At 36.1% G+C, this 17553-nt stretch overlaps 1 protein-coding gene across 1 annotated transcript in view; it reads right to left on the bottom strand.

Moving 5' to 3' along the window:
- ATP9B (ATPase phospholipid transporting 9B (putative)) overlaps window positions 1-17553 on the bottom strand; it is a 172921-nt gene that overhangs the window by 24319 nt on the left and 131049 nt on the right. Inside the window, exons 14-15 of the mRNA XM_050915840.1 lie at window positions 11183-11295; window positions 7132-7380 (exon numbers count right to left, since the gene is read on the bottom strand). Coding sequence (XP_050771797.1) covers window positions 7132-7380; window positions 11183-11295 — 362 coding nt within the window. The remainder of the gene's footprint in view (window positions 1-7131; window positions 7381-11182; window positions 11296-17553) is intronic.

Genomic DNA, 17553 nt, shown 5'->3' with positions numbered 1-17553 from the left:
CCTCAGAGCTTCCACAGTTCACAGCCCCAAATACCAAACTCTTCAATTACCACAGCACAGATGTCCATCTGAAGTCAAATTCAGAGACTTCATAAGGAAACTCTCTCAACTCAAGCAGTAACTGTGCAACCCACAACATAACCTACAGCAGTACCAGCTCAGGAGGTGGAAGGAGCTTCTCCAAGCAGGATGGTGTGTCTAGCTCAGTTGCCTGAGGAACGTGTGTGTCTCAAGAGGGGCATGAAGAGGGGAAACTTCAGAAGCACTCTTGTTACAGACCATGGCAGCCCTGCATACTAATTCCATATTTTGGGGACATAATCATCCCATTTGTTTAGAAATGTTCATTTATGGAACTAAATGAAAACAAGCAGCTTATAAATATCTTAGGTAGTTTCTAGAAAGTTCCATAAAGTACACAAGGTTGTTAAGTGACAATGATGCAGTCGCCTATTTTATCAGTCACAAAACCTAAGCCTACTAGAGCCAGGAAAATGAATAGTTAAGGACTTCATAAACCCCACATCAAGCACAGAAAAACCCTAAAACCGTTATTCCTGTTGTGGATTCAGAACTGCACATTTAATTAGAACATCAGACTGATTTTAACCTAAAATAAATACTAATTAACAATTTTAAAAAACTTTAGAAAACATGTAAGCTGATAGGCCACAAAAACCTTGGTATATTTAATTTTATCACAAACCAATTACATTCTAAATGATTTTTTTTTCAACTATGGTCCCAACATTTATTTATATTGTTTTTTTAAGGAAAAATTCTCTTCTACAATAAGTTCTATTAGCCTATGACTCCCATTTAATAACCTAAACAAAAATAATTATGTGGCAGAAAACGCTAGAATTATCTAAGCACGAGTCAATAGTCAAAATTAAGGCTGACGTAAGATGAAACACATTGTCCATAGAAAGCATTTAAAGGAACAGCCATATCTTTATTTACTTTCAACTCCAAGGATGAAAGAGTTAAGTACCTCCCTGCTCTATCAAATAACAGGAGTTTGCTTCTCTCTGGAGTGGTGTTACATGGCTTTAGGCCCTTCAATCAGTATGTACAGGACTGTTCCTTACACAGCCCAACTCAAAGCCCATCTCTGAATTCTCCTGACCTTCCCCTGTGAGGGTGAATAACTTACACAAGGAAGGGCATTCTCATTCCCTCTCAGATTAACATCTTCCTTACCTTCCTCTGGACCAACAGGAAGTATCACTTACCACCCAGCTGTTTTACTAATTTTCAGTTTGGGGAACTGCAACACTGAGTCCCTTTGCTCTGTGGAAAATGTAACTACCTCTAGTTACTTCTCATCTTGGGAGCATGACGGCAATGAAGAGGTCCCAGTTAAAGAAAACCTGTTACGGTCACTTGAAAAAACGAAACTCACCTTGCCTCTGGGCACATAAGGTTATAAATCCGCGAAGCGAGGTATTTGAAGCACCCTGCTGAATCCTGAAGAATTTCAGTTACTGGATCAATCCAAAAAGGCTGTTACTGCTTGGCAGAAGACCAAAAAAATGCCCTAAGGCTGTTCTTGCTTGCTTTAGATACTACATCAATCAGGACTGGAACATGCAAACCATCATACTACTACTGCTCCCTTTGAATTCTGGGCTGTTTGGAACTTAGCTGGTCTTAGGAACCTAATCCACTAATTTTGTTTTCTATAACAGAATATTTTGAGAGAGAAAGCAGAAGTGGGAAAAAAAAAACACTAAACACCCACCCACCCCACTCTTAGCTTCGGTAAATTGAAACAGAGATTGGATACTTAATTGACTCAAACATAACCTTTTATCAACCAAGACAGAATAGCAATGTATTTCTATGAAAAAATATTCAAAACCCTATTTAGACTGAAACTGTCAAAGCCCTGAGCGCACCCTCCTTCCTAGGAGTTTAATCAGCTGCAGTCAAGACCAGCTCACTGTCAAGAGCTGTGATGAAGAAACAGCTCGAAGAAGCCTCCATGGAGGCTGTCCTCCTCCTTTCACTTGGCTCTCATACTTGGTCCTGTCAGAGCTACATTGCAGTCACGTTGCAGCTATGCCCACACTTGGCCATGTACCTCGCTGACCTGGCCCTGATAGGCAGACACGACCTCCTGGCTTTGGACCTGCCTCACTGCCATGAGCCTTCCTTGCAATCACCAGACTGTGGCTAATGCTGGTTACTGTCTTGGGAGCTGATCCTAACTTAATGATTTAACTTCTTGGCTTGAATTCAGACGTGTCTCATCACCACAGACCTGTACAACAATCTATACTCTTGACTGTCTCTGGTTTCCATCATGGGACATGATCTTTTAACCTTGCTCAGATATTGTGGGGTTGTACACCTCATCACTGAAGCCACTGCCCCTAGCAGCCTGGCTATCATGCTCAGCTCCTGGCTTCCCTTTCCTTGCAGGCCAGCCTGCCATTGCTGCTCCCTAGCAGAAGTATCTAACTGCTCAATATTTACAAGTGTTGCTCAAAACAGTTTATGACCAACTAATTGTCACTTTCAACATACAATATTCCCTTGAGCTAACATCAGTTCAAGAAAAAGATCCACCACCTTGTGGCTGGTGTTGGCGGTTCTTCTCCATCCCATCCAGTAGTTTGTGAGTTCCCCCACAGTTGTGCTGACAGCTTTTCTGGAGCCATGCTATGAACCTGACCACTTAAACTGAAAAATGACCCATATAAATGAAGGCTTTGAAGGTTTTGGCATATATGAGGGACCAATTTGTAGGGTGAGAAAGAAGGACTAGAGATGGAAATTTTGTAAGCTAGATTTGCTGCTTAGAAGAATTCTCATGTAACCAACCTTCATTTATTTCACAGTATTTAAGAGCATCTTCACTTCAGACAATAGGATCTACTTTCAAAATCAGATTGCTGTGTAAGGTATACAGAGGTTATGTGTAGTATTTTGAAGTTAAGGCTATTGGTTTGGAAACAGGGAAGAAGTAGTGAGATTTCTTTTTCCCACTGCCTGAGTGTTCCCAACAGTTTCTGTTTGGATTGTTCAACAACAACAACTCACATATGTTTCCAATTAGCACTGGTTTGTTTATATTTATAAACAATGATTTGATAACTAACATTTGCAGTCCATCACTTTTCGTTGAGAAACTTCATAATTAAAATAAAATTATTAACTTAAAAATACAGCTTGATCATGTGAAAAAAATGCCGATCAATATTCAAGACAAGCTATGGAGTAGTTATTCTTTGTGGGTCTCAAAGGTCATGAAAGTGATGGTTTTATGCTACTGAGTGATTTGCTTTTCACAATACATTGACAAAACAACACAATTAGTCTTGCTTCAATAAGCACACACAATAAAATGAATTAAACAATACAACATGTCTCATACATTACAGCTTCACTTTTGTAAACACAAAAGCTGCTTCACTAAGGGCATATAATTTCCTTGTCTGTTTTTAAATGATTGGCTTTGTATCCTTGTAATTAATTTTAGCAACGCTGTTGTCTCTGGACAGAAATGTTGGAATTAAATAACTGACCACACTTTAAGGTAGTATTTAAATACTCAAAATCCTGGAATTAGAAATGCTTGAGAACATAACAGTGCAGGACAAAGCATAACCAATAAATAGCTGGTTTATGAGAGTAAGCAGTCATTAAAAATCGTGACTGATCAATCTTTTCTGACCAAGGGGAGCAAAGGTCTTCAAAGGCTCCTGTTCATAGCATGCCCCTGAATTGCTTGGGTCTGTGACCTTTGAACTCCATTGCTTTACCTACTTAGCTTATATCCCTTTATGATTGTTCATTACATTAAGGTAGCTGGCTTTCTACAGATGAGCTGAACCCACACCTATGATGGCCAAGTAGGAGCCGTTTTCATTTTTTTTCAGTGAGTTCTCAGTGAATCCTTATTGTTTGCTATGCTACAGCTGTAGAGGACAAGTGACAGACAAATGAAACTTTCCACTCTTTCAGAGAAAATGAAATATTGATCACTTATCATAAGAAACAAAGAGCCTGGCATAAGTAGGGTTCACATTATGAATACAAAATCAGTTACTTATCTCAGGTTACTCTAACAATAGATAAATACATCTTTTATGATGAATGTACCTACTTCTAAATGTGCATACTTTGTTATGGTTATATTTTATCTGTATATGGATGCACAAATACACACACAGATGTGAAGAATTTCAAATGAATTCCTCAAGTCAATTCATTAAGTGTATAGTGTGTCACTGTATTACTAAACTGCTTCTTATACTTTCCTCCATGGAAGAATAGTTTATACTTACACATTGTTCTCTGCTCTTTATATGCTATGGTGATATCATGCAACATTATATAATGCAACAGACAACCGTGCAAATAACATCTTCTTTCAAAAGACTGCAATCAAGCCAGATCCATAAACAAAATCTAAGAGAACAGAGTTGTAATGTTGAGAAAGTACAATGCATAAAACTGGTTAAGTCTATTAAATGACAATGTTGCTTATTAACCAAATATGTTGTGATAGGTCAGTGTTGAGGTTAAACAGAAAACATCAATTGAACCATTTCCCTAAATAAAGCTCCAGGGTGCAATATTCAAAGCACTTTATTCAATAAAAAATGCTTTTAAAATGGTACTTTGGTGATTGGGAAACATTGGCATCATCCGTCAACCTAACTGCAGGAAAGTTCAATAAGCTAAATAATGAACCATTTACATTATTTTCCTTAGGCTCCAGTGATTTGCAAACATTGCATCAATAGAACTCTTTAAAAAATTATGATAAAGACCTGCTAGTCTTTCAACTCTTAGGCTTTTGGCTGTCACGCTGCAATTTTTATGCTGTTTAAATGTTTTTTTGTAGCTTCATCTTTTTATAAGACTCCATTTAGCATCAATTTCTCATGATATTAAAGCATATTTGTTCAGTATGATGATTTTACTAGTGTTTCAAGCATTATCTTTGAGAAACAAAAAGGAAATTCAATGTTGTCTGTTCTAAAATGTAAGTTTTTCATTTCACTGTCAAATATTTTGAATGTATGAGTCCAAACAATAAAAAAAAAAATCATTATTAAAAGGATACCTGTGCTTTCTCTTCCTTGAAGCACTAACAGTTTCTTTGTTGCTGATTTCCTCTTCCACTTCCCCTTCCACCCTGAGTCCCAGATCTGTCATATTTGCGCTTTATCAACTTTCCTTTCCTCTTTCCAAGGTCAAATTCCCTACTGTCTTCCCAGGGTACCACTTGCACAATTCTCAAGTCTTACAGCTGTTTCCTTTAGCAAATAGGGGAAGAGAATTGCTCTTTATGGTAAAATTTTCAGGTTCCAAACAACTGAATGAATATACAAAAGCCCACAGGAAGAGAAGAGCAAGTAGGAGAAAAAACTCACATAGTCTCTCTCAATTGCACGTCTCCACCTGATTTAGTAATACCTTTGGATGTTAAAGCAGAATGTTTACTTAATCCATAGCTGTCATCATATCTTCACAGGTACATACTTGCTCATGCAGTCTTTCATTATATTTAGTAATACCTCACATGCTCATTACACTGATCTATTTAGTGAATATATGTGCATATGAAAATTTGTACACATGTGCATAATACAAGTCAAACATTATACAACTACACTAACAAACTGTATTTACAGTGTATCTCTGGCATAAACAAATGCACTTCCAGCATTCTCAATTCACAATACAGATCAATCCACACTATATAACACCACATATAGTATTATGGATTATTGATTTTAGCCAAAGAGCAGCGTCTCAGGTCCTGCCTAGAGTTTATTTTTAAAAATGTTCTGACTGCCATGTTTTAATCACTGAGAACCAGCCACTTCTTTATATTCTACAATCCTTTGACACTATGAACTGTGTTTATAGCATCTGAAATGCATGTAATGCCTGCTAGTTCGGTACTACATGAAGACAGACTTAATTTTATTTCTTGCATTCCTAAAAACACTTGTTATAGACTTGTTACTTCTAGCAATTACAGCTTGCGGTTTGAATTGCCGAAGTTTCTTTAGTATTACATATGGTGATATATTAGACATGTAAACCAAATGTATACCAAGAATAATAGGCTACGCTATGGCAAGATGAGGTTTGTGGAAGAAATATTACCTTGTATTAGATCAACTTGTATAGCTAGAAAAACATACAGGCTTTCAGATGCATATTCCCTTCTTCACATCTTACAACCACCTTGTTTTGATTATGACTAAGCTACCGTGGCTACACCACCAACAGTATATCCAAGCTTCAGACACTGTTAGAATTTCTTTAAAACAAGGATGCCCCTCAACCTCACTTTCAGAGGCAAACCAACCTTGAAATACTCTATTTCTCTATTTTACTGTATCAAGTACATACATGTTTTTATAAAGTGAATGGGCTGTAATTATTTTTTATGCTTACTTTGCAGTATCTTGAAACTTCAGCTTTGCCTCTCTCTTCTAATATCCTTTTAGATTGAATTTTAGGCAATCAATTTAGGCCCCAAAACAGGATTATTCAGAACAATAACTCAAATCCACTGAAAGTAGTGGGATTTGTTTAAAATTTGGATTTCAATGGAAGTCAAACGCATGTTTTTATTTAAATGGGGTTTTAAATTTGTGCTACACTTGATGCAATTTTGACTGAACTCTGAAGATTATGAAGCTGCCTAGGGTTTGAAGCTCAAAAGCTTTTCTACAAGAGTATTTGAGGTTTGGGGTTTTTTTTGCTGTTAAGAATCTATACATTCCACTAACCGGTAGTGTCTCTAGCTAATGTACTTGGTTGTCCATCACTCAAAGCAGTTTAATATTCCCTTTTGCATGTATATGCTATGATTCATACACGGATTAATGTTTTGAGAATACACCTAATAACTTTAATTGCAATACTCAACACTGTATTGATCCCAAAGCACTGACTTCACAGACCTTTTAGTCAAATAATTGAAAACACTTTTATGTAAACAAAGAAACACCAGATCTTCCCTATAGCTGTAGAGGAAATAAAACCAGGTTACTGCTAATTTTAAAGAAACCCCAGCCCAAAACACTTCTGCTGCTTTTAACTTAGCTTATCCTGTTCTTTATGACATACTAATTTTTTTCACCCTTGCATACTAACCTCATCAGGGCTGGAAGCCTGGTAAGTTCGATTTTCATCGCTAAAGTCCTGATCCACCTCTGCATATTCTGTTTCTCCAGACACACCAGCCCGGGATTCATATACTGGGGTCACATTGTGGCACAGTGCAATGGCTTTCACTGCTTCGTGTATCCGACTGCTGACACTCTTGCGGACTTTGGGCGCAGATGACTGAGGTTTCCTAGATGGTGTTGAACTTGTACTGTTTCCACTGTTCTGAGAGTGCACCTTTAAGACCCAACACAACGAATAGTAAAACAAAGTTCAATAATGGAAACAAAACATGAATACTAATATATATATGATTGTTCCCTTTACAAAGGTTGATAAATGATAAGGATAGTAACCTTTTTTTTATTTTATATAATCTGCTGTTAACTCATTCTGTGTGTGATTCATAAAAACCCTCATCTACTTTTCTGTAGAACTGATACATAATTGTGTGTTCATCACCTTGCATCTGTAGTCAGATTTCAGTAACAGAGACTGCAGACAATTGAAAAATGTGAAATGAAAACAAGTATGCAGTAAAAGGGGTGAATAGGCTCACTGGATTCTGCAGAAAACCCTGCTTCCTCACTTTACAATTTACCTTTTTCAGTGATCCATCACAATAGTCCTTTAATGTCCTTTACCTTCTCTGAATTGTTTTTTAAAAAGTATTTAAGCCAGCAACCAATTGCAGTTCAGAAACCAAAACAAAACTGCACAGGTGGTGTTTTGTTGTTGTTGTTCTTTAGTCTCTTTGTCACCTGTGTACATTCAGAGGTTGGAAACTCCAATGCCATTAAACTGAAAAAACCTTTTCTTGTAAACCTTCACCTAAATCTCTGTATTTTAAAGACCACCACATTGGTATGGAACAAAAGAACAAAAGCAAGTATCATTGTTAAGTACAAATATTAGGAGTCATTAAAATACAAATATTGCTGATTTAATTTATAACCTACAGAATTTCTATATTATTTGTGAACTAATGCAGTTTGTATGCTTTTGCTGCAGGCTGAAATTTGTTTGTCCTTACAAGAATGCAATAATCTAATAAAATAATCATGCAAAATAATACTTTGACACATATTTGAAGATCACATTACTGTTGCCTAACCACTAAACTAACACTATTTTAAGTTATCCTTCAGAAATGATCAAGCACATGACTGAATTAATCTTTTAAGAGAAAGTACTATATGTTTATAATTAGTTTAAAATAAGTGGGTTTGGTGGGTTTTTTTGTTTTGTTTTGGGTTTTATTGGTTTTTGTTTGGTTTTTTTCTGTGGTTTTTTTTGTTTGTTTGTTTTGTTTTTTAAAGTCAGCACATTAAATATATCAGCAGTACTACCAAAGGCTCTTCTGTTCACTCCAGGGTAACTCAGAAAACCTCTTCAGAAACCATGCTTTTTTCCTCCTGACTGCAATCTGCTGAACCGTGAACATTCTGCCCATCAAATTACAGTGTTGTCTAATAAAAGGTTTAACTTTCTGCTCATCTGGCACTGCTTTTCAGCTACTGCTTTAAACCTCTGCATTTGCATTCTGCTAACGCTGATGCCATTACAGCCGCAAATAAATTAAGCTGATTTACTCCTTCTGAATTATGTTATGTTTATTGATGCTTGTATAATTTAATTTCACACAAATTCCATTAAAGATTATGCCCTCTATCACAAAATGCTTCCAGTGGGGAAATATAATCAGGTTATAATAGATTTGTGTGTTACATTAAGATGACAATAGTCTAGTAGGTCCACTGTAATAATAAAACAGAACACAAACAAGGGATAAAATCAATGTCACACAAGAACCACTGCCTAGCTAACTGGCAGCTTCTATTATCATAGATTAAATAAAAACCTCACCATACTTTTTCAGATTGAAACAATTGTTTAATAGTTGCTTGTTTTGTTACTGAGACTCCTTCATTTTTCCTGTTTTAAAGAGTTGCTACCGACACATGCATAATTAAAGCATTATTTAAACATCAAGTAGGGTCATATAAAGCTTAAAAAAAAAAAAAAAAAAAGGAAGTTCCAAGAAAGTTCTTTTCATCATCTACTAACAGCAAACCTAGATTTAGGAAACCTTTTCCTACAATTGAGGGGAAAAAAGCTTCCCTCACATTTCTTACTTCTTTTAAAAATTTCAGTGCCAAATATGTTGCAGTTATTAAAAACTTAATTAACCATGGGTACCACTCATTAAATTTTACAGCAAACTGGTAAAAGATTTAAGCAAGTAAGAATTCCAGGAATCATGCAATTCTTTTCAGATAGCATATTTAACCGCAAAATACGAAAACAGTGTTAATGAATATGCCTCCTCTAGAAGACTGGTGCTTAGTCATCAAACTCAGTCAGACCTAGCTGTGCCAGTTCAAGACTGTGAGTTAATATTATTTATTGCTATAGTTGTTACTGTGAATATCCAAATAACCCATTATAACAAAACTATGTTTGGGTGATTTGTATAAACATAGTCAGGTAGCAACTACTTCAGTAATCCATTCTGAATCAAATTTGGACTGCTGATCTTCAGGTAAAAGAACTCCATATCTCATTTCCAAGGCATATTATTGCATCTCAGTTACTATTCATGGCTATACCTACTAAGAATTAAGCTGAAATAGATTTATCCAAGGAAAAGGAATTCAAGAAGTGGATTTGTTGATCTGTTTAGATGGGAAATGTTGGATGGGGCTTTGAGCAACCTGATCTAGTGGAAGGTGTCCCTGCCCATGGCAGGGGGGTTGGAACTAGATGATCTTTAAGGTCCCTTCCAATCCAAACCATTCTATGATTCTATGAAATAATATAGAAATTGAAGTTGCAGAGTAAAAACTTATACATTGCTTATTCACTGCTTTCTCTCCTGCCTCTCTTCCCAAAAGCTACCTAATATTAACTGAGTACAGCATGGTGTCAAACAGCTACTTTTTAATTTTTATTTTTATTTTAAGCAAATTAGAAGGGAGCCATAGTTCAAAACACAGCACAACTAAAGATTCAAATCAATTGTTGATCCTACAATCCTTTTACAAGAGAAAATGAGGACACAGACACGGAGGTCAGTCTACAAACTTAACTGGGTCAGCCAGTCATGTTTGTGTATCCAAGTTAACTACAGAAAAGAACTTTTATATGAAGTTTTATTATCATACTGTATGCAACATATGGAAATATTAGTTGACCTATCATTTATTTCCTCTTCTGTCAATTTTTCTTCTTTTCTTTTTTTTTTCCCCAAATAATAGAAATAAAGTAAAAAATCCTTCCTAATCTCAGAGTGGAATCAGGTGCTTAGAAAGGTTTGCAGAAAGCATCCAAATAGTTTACATACATGGGAGATGCAAGTGATGCTTGCAGAATTCCATCTTCCTCCTTCATCTTACCACTGACCCACAGACAGACAGGGAGCCATAATCCTCTTGTACACTTTCCAGACCAAGCACTGTTATATATCACAGGAACACTTTGCTCTCAAACAATATGGAGTTTTCCATCTTCTCCCTCCTCCAGTTTTATGCTGTTTGCAATCATCTTAATTTTTTTTAAAAACACTTTTTAGATATCTCTTTATAAATTTTATTTTGACAACTATTATTTTACTTTTTGGTTATACCAATTAACGTGGCTTTTCGATGTCTATTCTTGATGAATATCTTCAAAGATGTAATTACTGGTCATCTTGTTCCAGACACTTAGTTGTAATTTGTAGTCTCAGTAATGAATAGCTTACTCTTAGATGATTTGGCAGGAGAAAGATTGCACTGCACAGACAGGTTAACAGAGATTTCTGCTAGTGAGGAATAGAAAAGTAAAATCCTTCAAGTGGATATTACGAGGAACTTCAGAATCAGGAGAGAACTACATACTGTCTCACATTTTTCCCTTTCATAATATCTGTTAAGAGATACCTACAAATGAAAGAACTTTCACAGTATCTCAAATTTCTAGGCATAATCAGTAACAATGCTTCAATGCTGTTAAAAAAAAATCTCAATATTAAAGGTAAATAATTTATGAAATGAGATACCTGTGAATAAGAGTTTATAATATGACTCTGAATTTCATCCATTGTGTCTGTTCCGTAGGACACAGTACCTAGGTGGAGGCGCTTAAATATCATCTCATTCTGTGTAAGTGTTCCTGTAATAAAGAAGTATGTCACAAAGCAGCAAAAAATACCATGAGAAGGCCACACCCCCCCCCCCCCCCCCCCCCAATCTTTCTTTTGGAAAGAAGGAATGAATCATGAGTTAGCATCAGTTTAGTTAAATAAAGGAATCTTTGCGGAGAAAGATCAGTGTTAGTCATACTGGAAGAAATCACTGGTTCCACCTTCAAGCTGATTCTGCCAACACAGCTAAATATATAAGCTCGAAAAAAGACAAAAACTTTTCTCTTCATATGAAAGACAGAAAATGCAGTATCTGGATGGAACTGACTCTCAAAAGCCAATGCAAGAGTTTGTACCATGTATCAGAAAATCTAAAGCAAAAAAAAAAAAAAACCCTAAAACCCCCAAAATTCATACAGATATTCTGCACTGCATATACGAAGGCAGACATTCTGGCAAATGGGCACATTCAGTGTTATCTAGAGTAAGTCATTAAGACCTAACATCACTTCCAAATTTGACAGATTTAGCCTCCAACCGGAATAAGCCAGAATGAACAAAATCAGTGTTTTCAGAGCTCACTTCACATTTGTAAGAAACTACAGGGTGTCAGTCACAGACTGACACTTTGTGTCCACCTCTGCCAACTAGTCACATCCTCTGGTTTGGAAAAGCTCTAATTGAGGGGTGGGGGCTTCAGCCCTCCATGATGGTGACATCAGGCAAAAAGAGGTCACTACCATCTAGCTTCCCATGGTCAGCTCACAAAAGATTATTTTGATAATGGCCCTTCCTAAAACTTTTTTTCTATGGTTACTCAGCCGAAGTGAAATTAATATAGTATAAAGCTATTCTTATATTTAACCACACAGTTTTGGGTCATTAAAATACATAAATCTGATCATAAAAAAAATAAACAGAAAATGGTACCAAAAGTTACATTCTTGAAGCTTCCACAATATTTTTAATATGGGGGATATGATAATTATCTATAAATAAAAATTGCAGAATAAAATATTTCATATTAATTTTATTTATCTAAACTATTTTTATATCATGTCTTTGTCCCAGTATGCAAAAATACACAGTAAGCCACAGGAAGAGAGAAGACTAAAAGCATGACATATGCTATAATTACTCTCTGGAAAACAGAACTTGGGGTTTGGACAGTTAGCATCCAGTTTATGCATCTAATAGGGCTAGAACCATTAGTGACCTTCAAAGATTAGGCAGGGCTGTAAAAGTCTCATGTCTTTCTCAGTTATACTTGAGATGTCTACCACTCCTACTCTCTGGTAACATCTGTACAGTGACACTTCATCTCAATTGTTGTACCATCATACTGCACTATCAAACCATGTCTTCCTGTATTACCAGCACTAGATGATCATTCCAAATTCCCCCTCTACCATTAAAAAATGACACTTCCCATCCGCTTTTCCTTACATGTTGTTGAGGACTTTTTTTCTCCTATAGCCATATTATTTGAATTTTAAAAAAATATTTAAAATAAGGTTTATGTGAAATGCATAAATTCTCCAGAAAATATGCACAACATTATCAAAAATTCATATGAGAAGTAGAATATTCCCAAGGCTGGAAAACAGCCCAGGAAGACAAATTTCCTGATCTCTAGAATTAGAAAGTCAGAAATTTTTGGTTACTTTTATACAAGGGATAAGAAGATTATTTTGTTTTTACAGTAATCATATAAAACCATGAGAAATTACTACTTCTGCCTTTAGAAGCTGTATTTTTATTGAGACCTTTTGTTAAATTTGTTGATTAAATTTTTTACTTTAATTATAGACTAGAAAAATCCAATCTCCAGCTTGCACATGAGAAACATGAAAGTTTCTACTAACAAACATGAGAGACTAAAATCTCCATTTCTAGAAAAAAACAGAACAAAACCAAAACCCACCCACTTTGTTCAATAATGTTTATTGCAAGAAATTTCCAAGTAAATCTGCATCACCTTCCTTACTTTCCAGGCATGATAATATCTTCTCGCTGCCCTTAGCTCTGCCAAGCCTTTGAATTAAAATAAACACTCCCTAGGAGTTGTGAAACTAAATGCTACCAAAACTTGAGACAGCAGGCAACTGTCAAACTCGCTTCCCACTAGTTGTGTAATTGCTGCTTGGGAAAACTGAGCAGGAAACAAAATTAGCCCTATGATTATTATATGGAAAGATTATTTCTTCTGACACCATTAAATCAGTCCAACTCCAAATCATGCTTGGTGAGGGAAAGGTAGATAGGTGGAAAATTTGTGTGTTCTGCCCTGAAACCCCTTCTCAGCAAGCAGAGAAGAAGAGCTTCTGAGCAGAAGAGTATGGATTTTCCTATCTTGCAACAATCAGGAGCCAGGGAAGGAGGTTTAGGAAAAATGGGTGAGGAAAAAGAATCAACTTGTAAAGACATGGAAATAAACATTTTGGCAACCCTGACTCAATACTTGCATCTTATACATTACTTATACAATCCTTTTTATCAACTACAGTAATGGGAAACATCTATTACATATGAAAAGAGGCTGCAAAAACACCTGTACCTGCTACACAAAATTGTCATTAAAAAAATTTTTAAAAATCAAAGAAAAGAAAAGAAACAACAATTACAGTTTGCTCATGCTTCTTAAGACTAGCGTAAGGCTTTCAACAATAGTCACATAAACCTGATGTGTCATTAGGCAAACATGGGTAGCTGCATTTATGAAAGCGCTCCCAAAAATTTCTGCAAAAAACAAAGCAAAATACAACGTTTTCAGTCATCCACATGGAAGTTAAGTTTCACCACGTCTGCAAATTAAGAATTTACTTCTAAATTCTCCTAATCAATGAAACCCCAAAAAGGGGACAGAAACTTTCCCAACAACTTGTTCCAAATATTACATGGTGCCAGTCAGTCATGTTATAACTTTAGCAGCAGTTCTGTCTTAAATTTTAAGTCTTTTAGTTGAAGACTAATACACCTTGACAAAACAACACATCTTTTACTTTACGCCCTAAAATGCAAGCCCTTCAAATACCTAGGAGGTAGATTTTCTAATATAGCCCACTTTAGGAATGAAAAACAACCCAAAACTGAGCTCTCTAGTCTGCTCAGGCTGATAAGTACTAAAGAACAGTGAAAGAGCTTTCTATTTTTAATAATGCTTTTTCAAGACCTACTTATCAATTCCACGCTTTCAGGACATTGCTAATATGAAGAGTTATTAGATAAAAAAGCTTATTTTAGAAAAGCTTCCAGAAATTATGCTAGTCAATATATGATCTACTACCACTATTATACATTCTTAAAACTTTACTCTGGAATGCAGGTACCACACAAGGAAAACATCCTGACAAAAAGTTAGTATACAATTCTAAAGAAAAATTTAGTATGTTCTTTAATGAAGCCAAGAGCTTTCCCCCCCCGCCCCCCCCCCCCCCCCCCCCCAATTGTATCATTAAACACAGAGTAAAGCAGGCAAAGAGGAAATTAATTTCTAAGGAAAAAGTCCTGAAGGCATCATTCCCTGGGTGGCAACAGATGTGATTCACAACAGAGCAGTAGAGTTTTTTTATTTTGTTTTTGAGAAGCAGATGTAGATCTTTCTGGTCCTATATTACTAGATGGTAATTTGGATCAATACCAACAATCTAAAAAGGCCAAAACAAAAAAGCAAGAAAATATGTACAGCAGAAAAATTGATAACTTTGTGAAAAATTGAGAGGGTAACTTTTCATAAAATATGAGTACTTTGTTTGAGCTGTTTGCTTAAACAGATAAAAAGTCAGTGTAAATGTGAACATTTCTATGGAAACTTTAAGGGAGATAGGGCCCAATGCTCTTAATAATTAGACTGTTGGCAACAATCTGGAGATGCAAATTCTTTCTATGAACCCTGGGAAAAAATATAACCTGCTATAGAATGTAAAAAGAAAATGAAAAAACTCATGGTAAACATATATATAGAATATGTCTGCTCACTCAGCCACTCCGCTTACGAACAGCCCATAAACATAACCACCACAAAACCTCAAACCAAACAAACTCCAGTACAACCCATTAAGAATGAGGGCAAAGACAAGGAGAGCTGAGATATGTTTATTCTTTCCTGGGCAGCAGGTAAGAATAGAGGTAAATAGTTAACACAGTTATGAATAGCAGTAGCTATTTCCTCTGCGCCTTCTGCCTCCCACAAGAAGGACAGCAATACCTAAGAGCAACATCCACACTCACTGGATACACCATGTATTTTCAGTCGATGGGAGTCCAACAGAAGCCACAAAGTAAGGATTCCTTTGACTGATCTACTTTGAGTGCATGGCTGGAAGCTTCCTGTAGGATCTCTCCATCAGAACTTTCCATTCCTAGTCTGGTCTACTCACCCTGCAACCTTAGTGGTACTAAAAATCATAGAGGTAGAAGAAGTGTAAGGGCAATAGCGTGAATATATATCCATCAAACTGAAGTGAGGAGACTTTATTCCATTAGCATTTGTTTTTAATTACTCCTTCTCTGTGGTAGCTTATGTTGAACAGATAAAGACTCAATTAAAGTATACCTTAAAAGATTAATTTTCAGAAACAATTACTGAAATTCACTATTCTAATAGTACATGACATTAGGCACATTTAATGAAAAAGCCCATATACACTAACCTCTAACACAAGGCTTTCCCAGAAAATCAAGAATCCCATTGCTCTATGCATCTGTTCAACTATTATATCTGTTAAGTATCTCATTTGGTCCAAACACCCACTAAAATGTTAATTACAGAACTCAAATACAAGTGTATGCATTAGTAAATAACTACACTTGGAAGACTGTACACATTTGTTTTAGCTGAATACTCTGGTAGCTGTCGTGAATGGCAGAAGGTTTGCCATCCCACATCCTAAGCAACAAAAACATTCAATAAATATTGCCAAATATCTTTATTTTTCTTTCTTGATTAGAATCTTTTTGTACCCTGGAGAGGATGAGGTATCAGGCTCAGCTGCCCTTGGAAAATGCTGGAAATCGCTCCCCCCTGTAACTGTCCCCCCCCCCATGGATGACGCCTTTCTGTCAAACTTATATGTGATTCAAGTCCAAACAACATGGCATTTTGGGTAATGGATGCTATAATTAAAATGTGAGTCCTAAAAAACCTGTTGTTTTAGTGGGTGTTTTTAGTAATGGCTTTGTTCTACATGAAGATAAAAACTCCCTAACAAAGGAATTAATGTATTGCTTTAATAGGCTGCACCCTGAGTTAAGTTTTAAAATTTATGAGTTCTCTGCAGCATTGTTCTTTAAACAATGGCATTGTCAAATGCAACCAGTGAGAAGATTAAAGTTCTCCCAGCAGATTAAGTACAAATTATCTGTCCTCCTGTTTCAGCATCATTTGTTCATTTATCACATAACGTCTAGTATTTCTGGTCAGTGTCAATATGCTCTGCATCCTTGCAGTTAACAGATGTCTTCTCTTGTCGAATGAATTACTTTATGTTTCACGCACTGGTGGCCACAGATGTGTCACTATAGCAACATCATTAATTTCAGATCTTACCGGAAACATGCACTCCAATCAAACCTAATTATACCACATTGCTTTCTTGTCCCACAATAAGGAAACTATAATGCAATTATTGGGATACTTCATTTTCTATTCTACTGTGGCAAATGAGAGAGCCACTGTGATGGACGCTTCTTGTCAAAAAGCTTATTGATGAAGCACAAACCCAATTTACAATCATACAAAGGACTACCTTGCAATTATGTTAGTAATGCAATGCTCCTTAGACTCAACAACTAATTCTCAATCATTTCCAGTGAAGCTTGGACCACAATATAAGATTTTTGCAGACGGTTCTCTGGATTCCCTTTCATTTTCAACATTGAGAAAAACTTCACCTGTTTATATTTAACTAGACAAGCCTTTTAGTCCTGCTTTTTAGTAGCACCCACTTGGACGGATGGCTACAAAACTGGCTCTCTTCTTTCTCCTCTGACAGCCAAGCCTTAAGTGGGCAGAAGAACAGAATCAACTGGTTTATAGGACTAGAACTGAAAATTCAGGCAAGAAAGTACTGAAGCCAGCTCTCATGAACAGTGCATAATCATGCAATGGCAATCATGGATTAACCGTACAGATTCTGTTCGTCACCTAACAGTATGTTTCACATTTATGATAAAATGCAGAACAAGACCAAACGTATTCAGGAAAGGAAACTGGATGTAGCTACCAATATGCTTGGGTAAAAGGTACATTGGCTACACATTTATCCAGAATTAAAAATAGTTTAAAA

The sequence above is a fragment of the Gymnogyps californianus genome, chromosome 2 (assembly GCF_018139145.2).
Source record: "Gymnogyps californianus isolate 813 chromosome 2, ASM1813914v2, whole genome shotgun sequence".
Taxonomy (NCBI): domain Eukaryota; kingdom Metazoa; phylum Chordata; class Aves; order Accipitriformes; family Cathartidae; genus Gymnogyps; species Gymnogyps californianus.
This window is presented reverse-complemented; position numbering and strand designations above follow the sequence as displayed.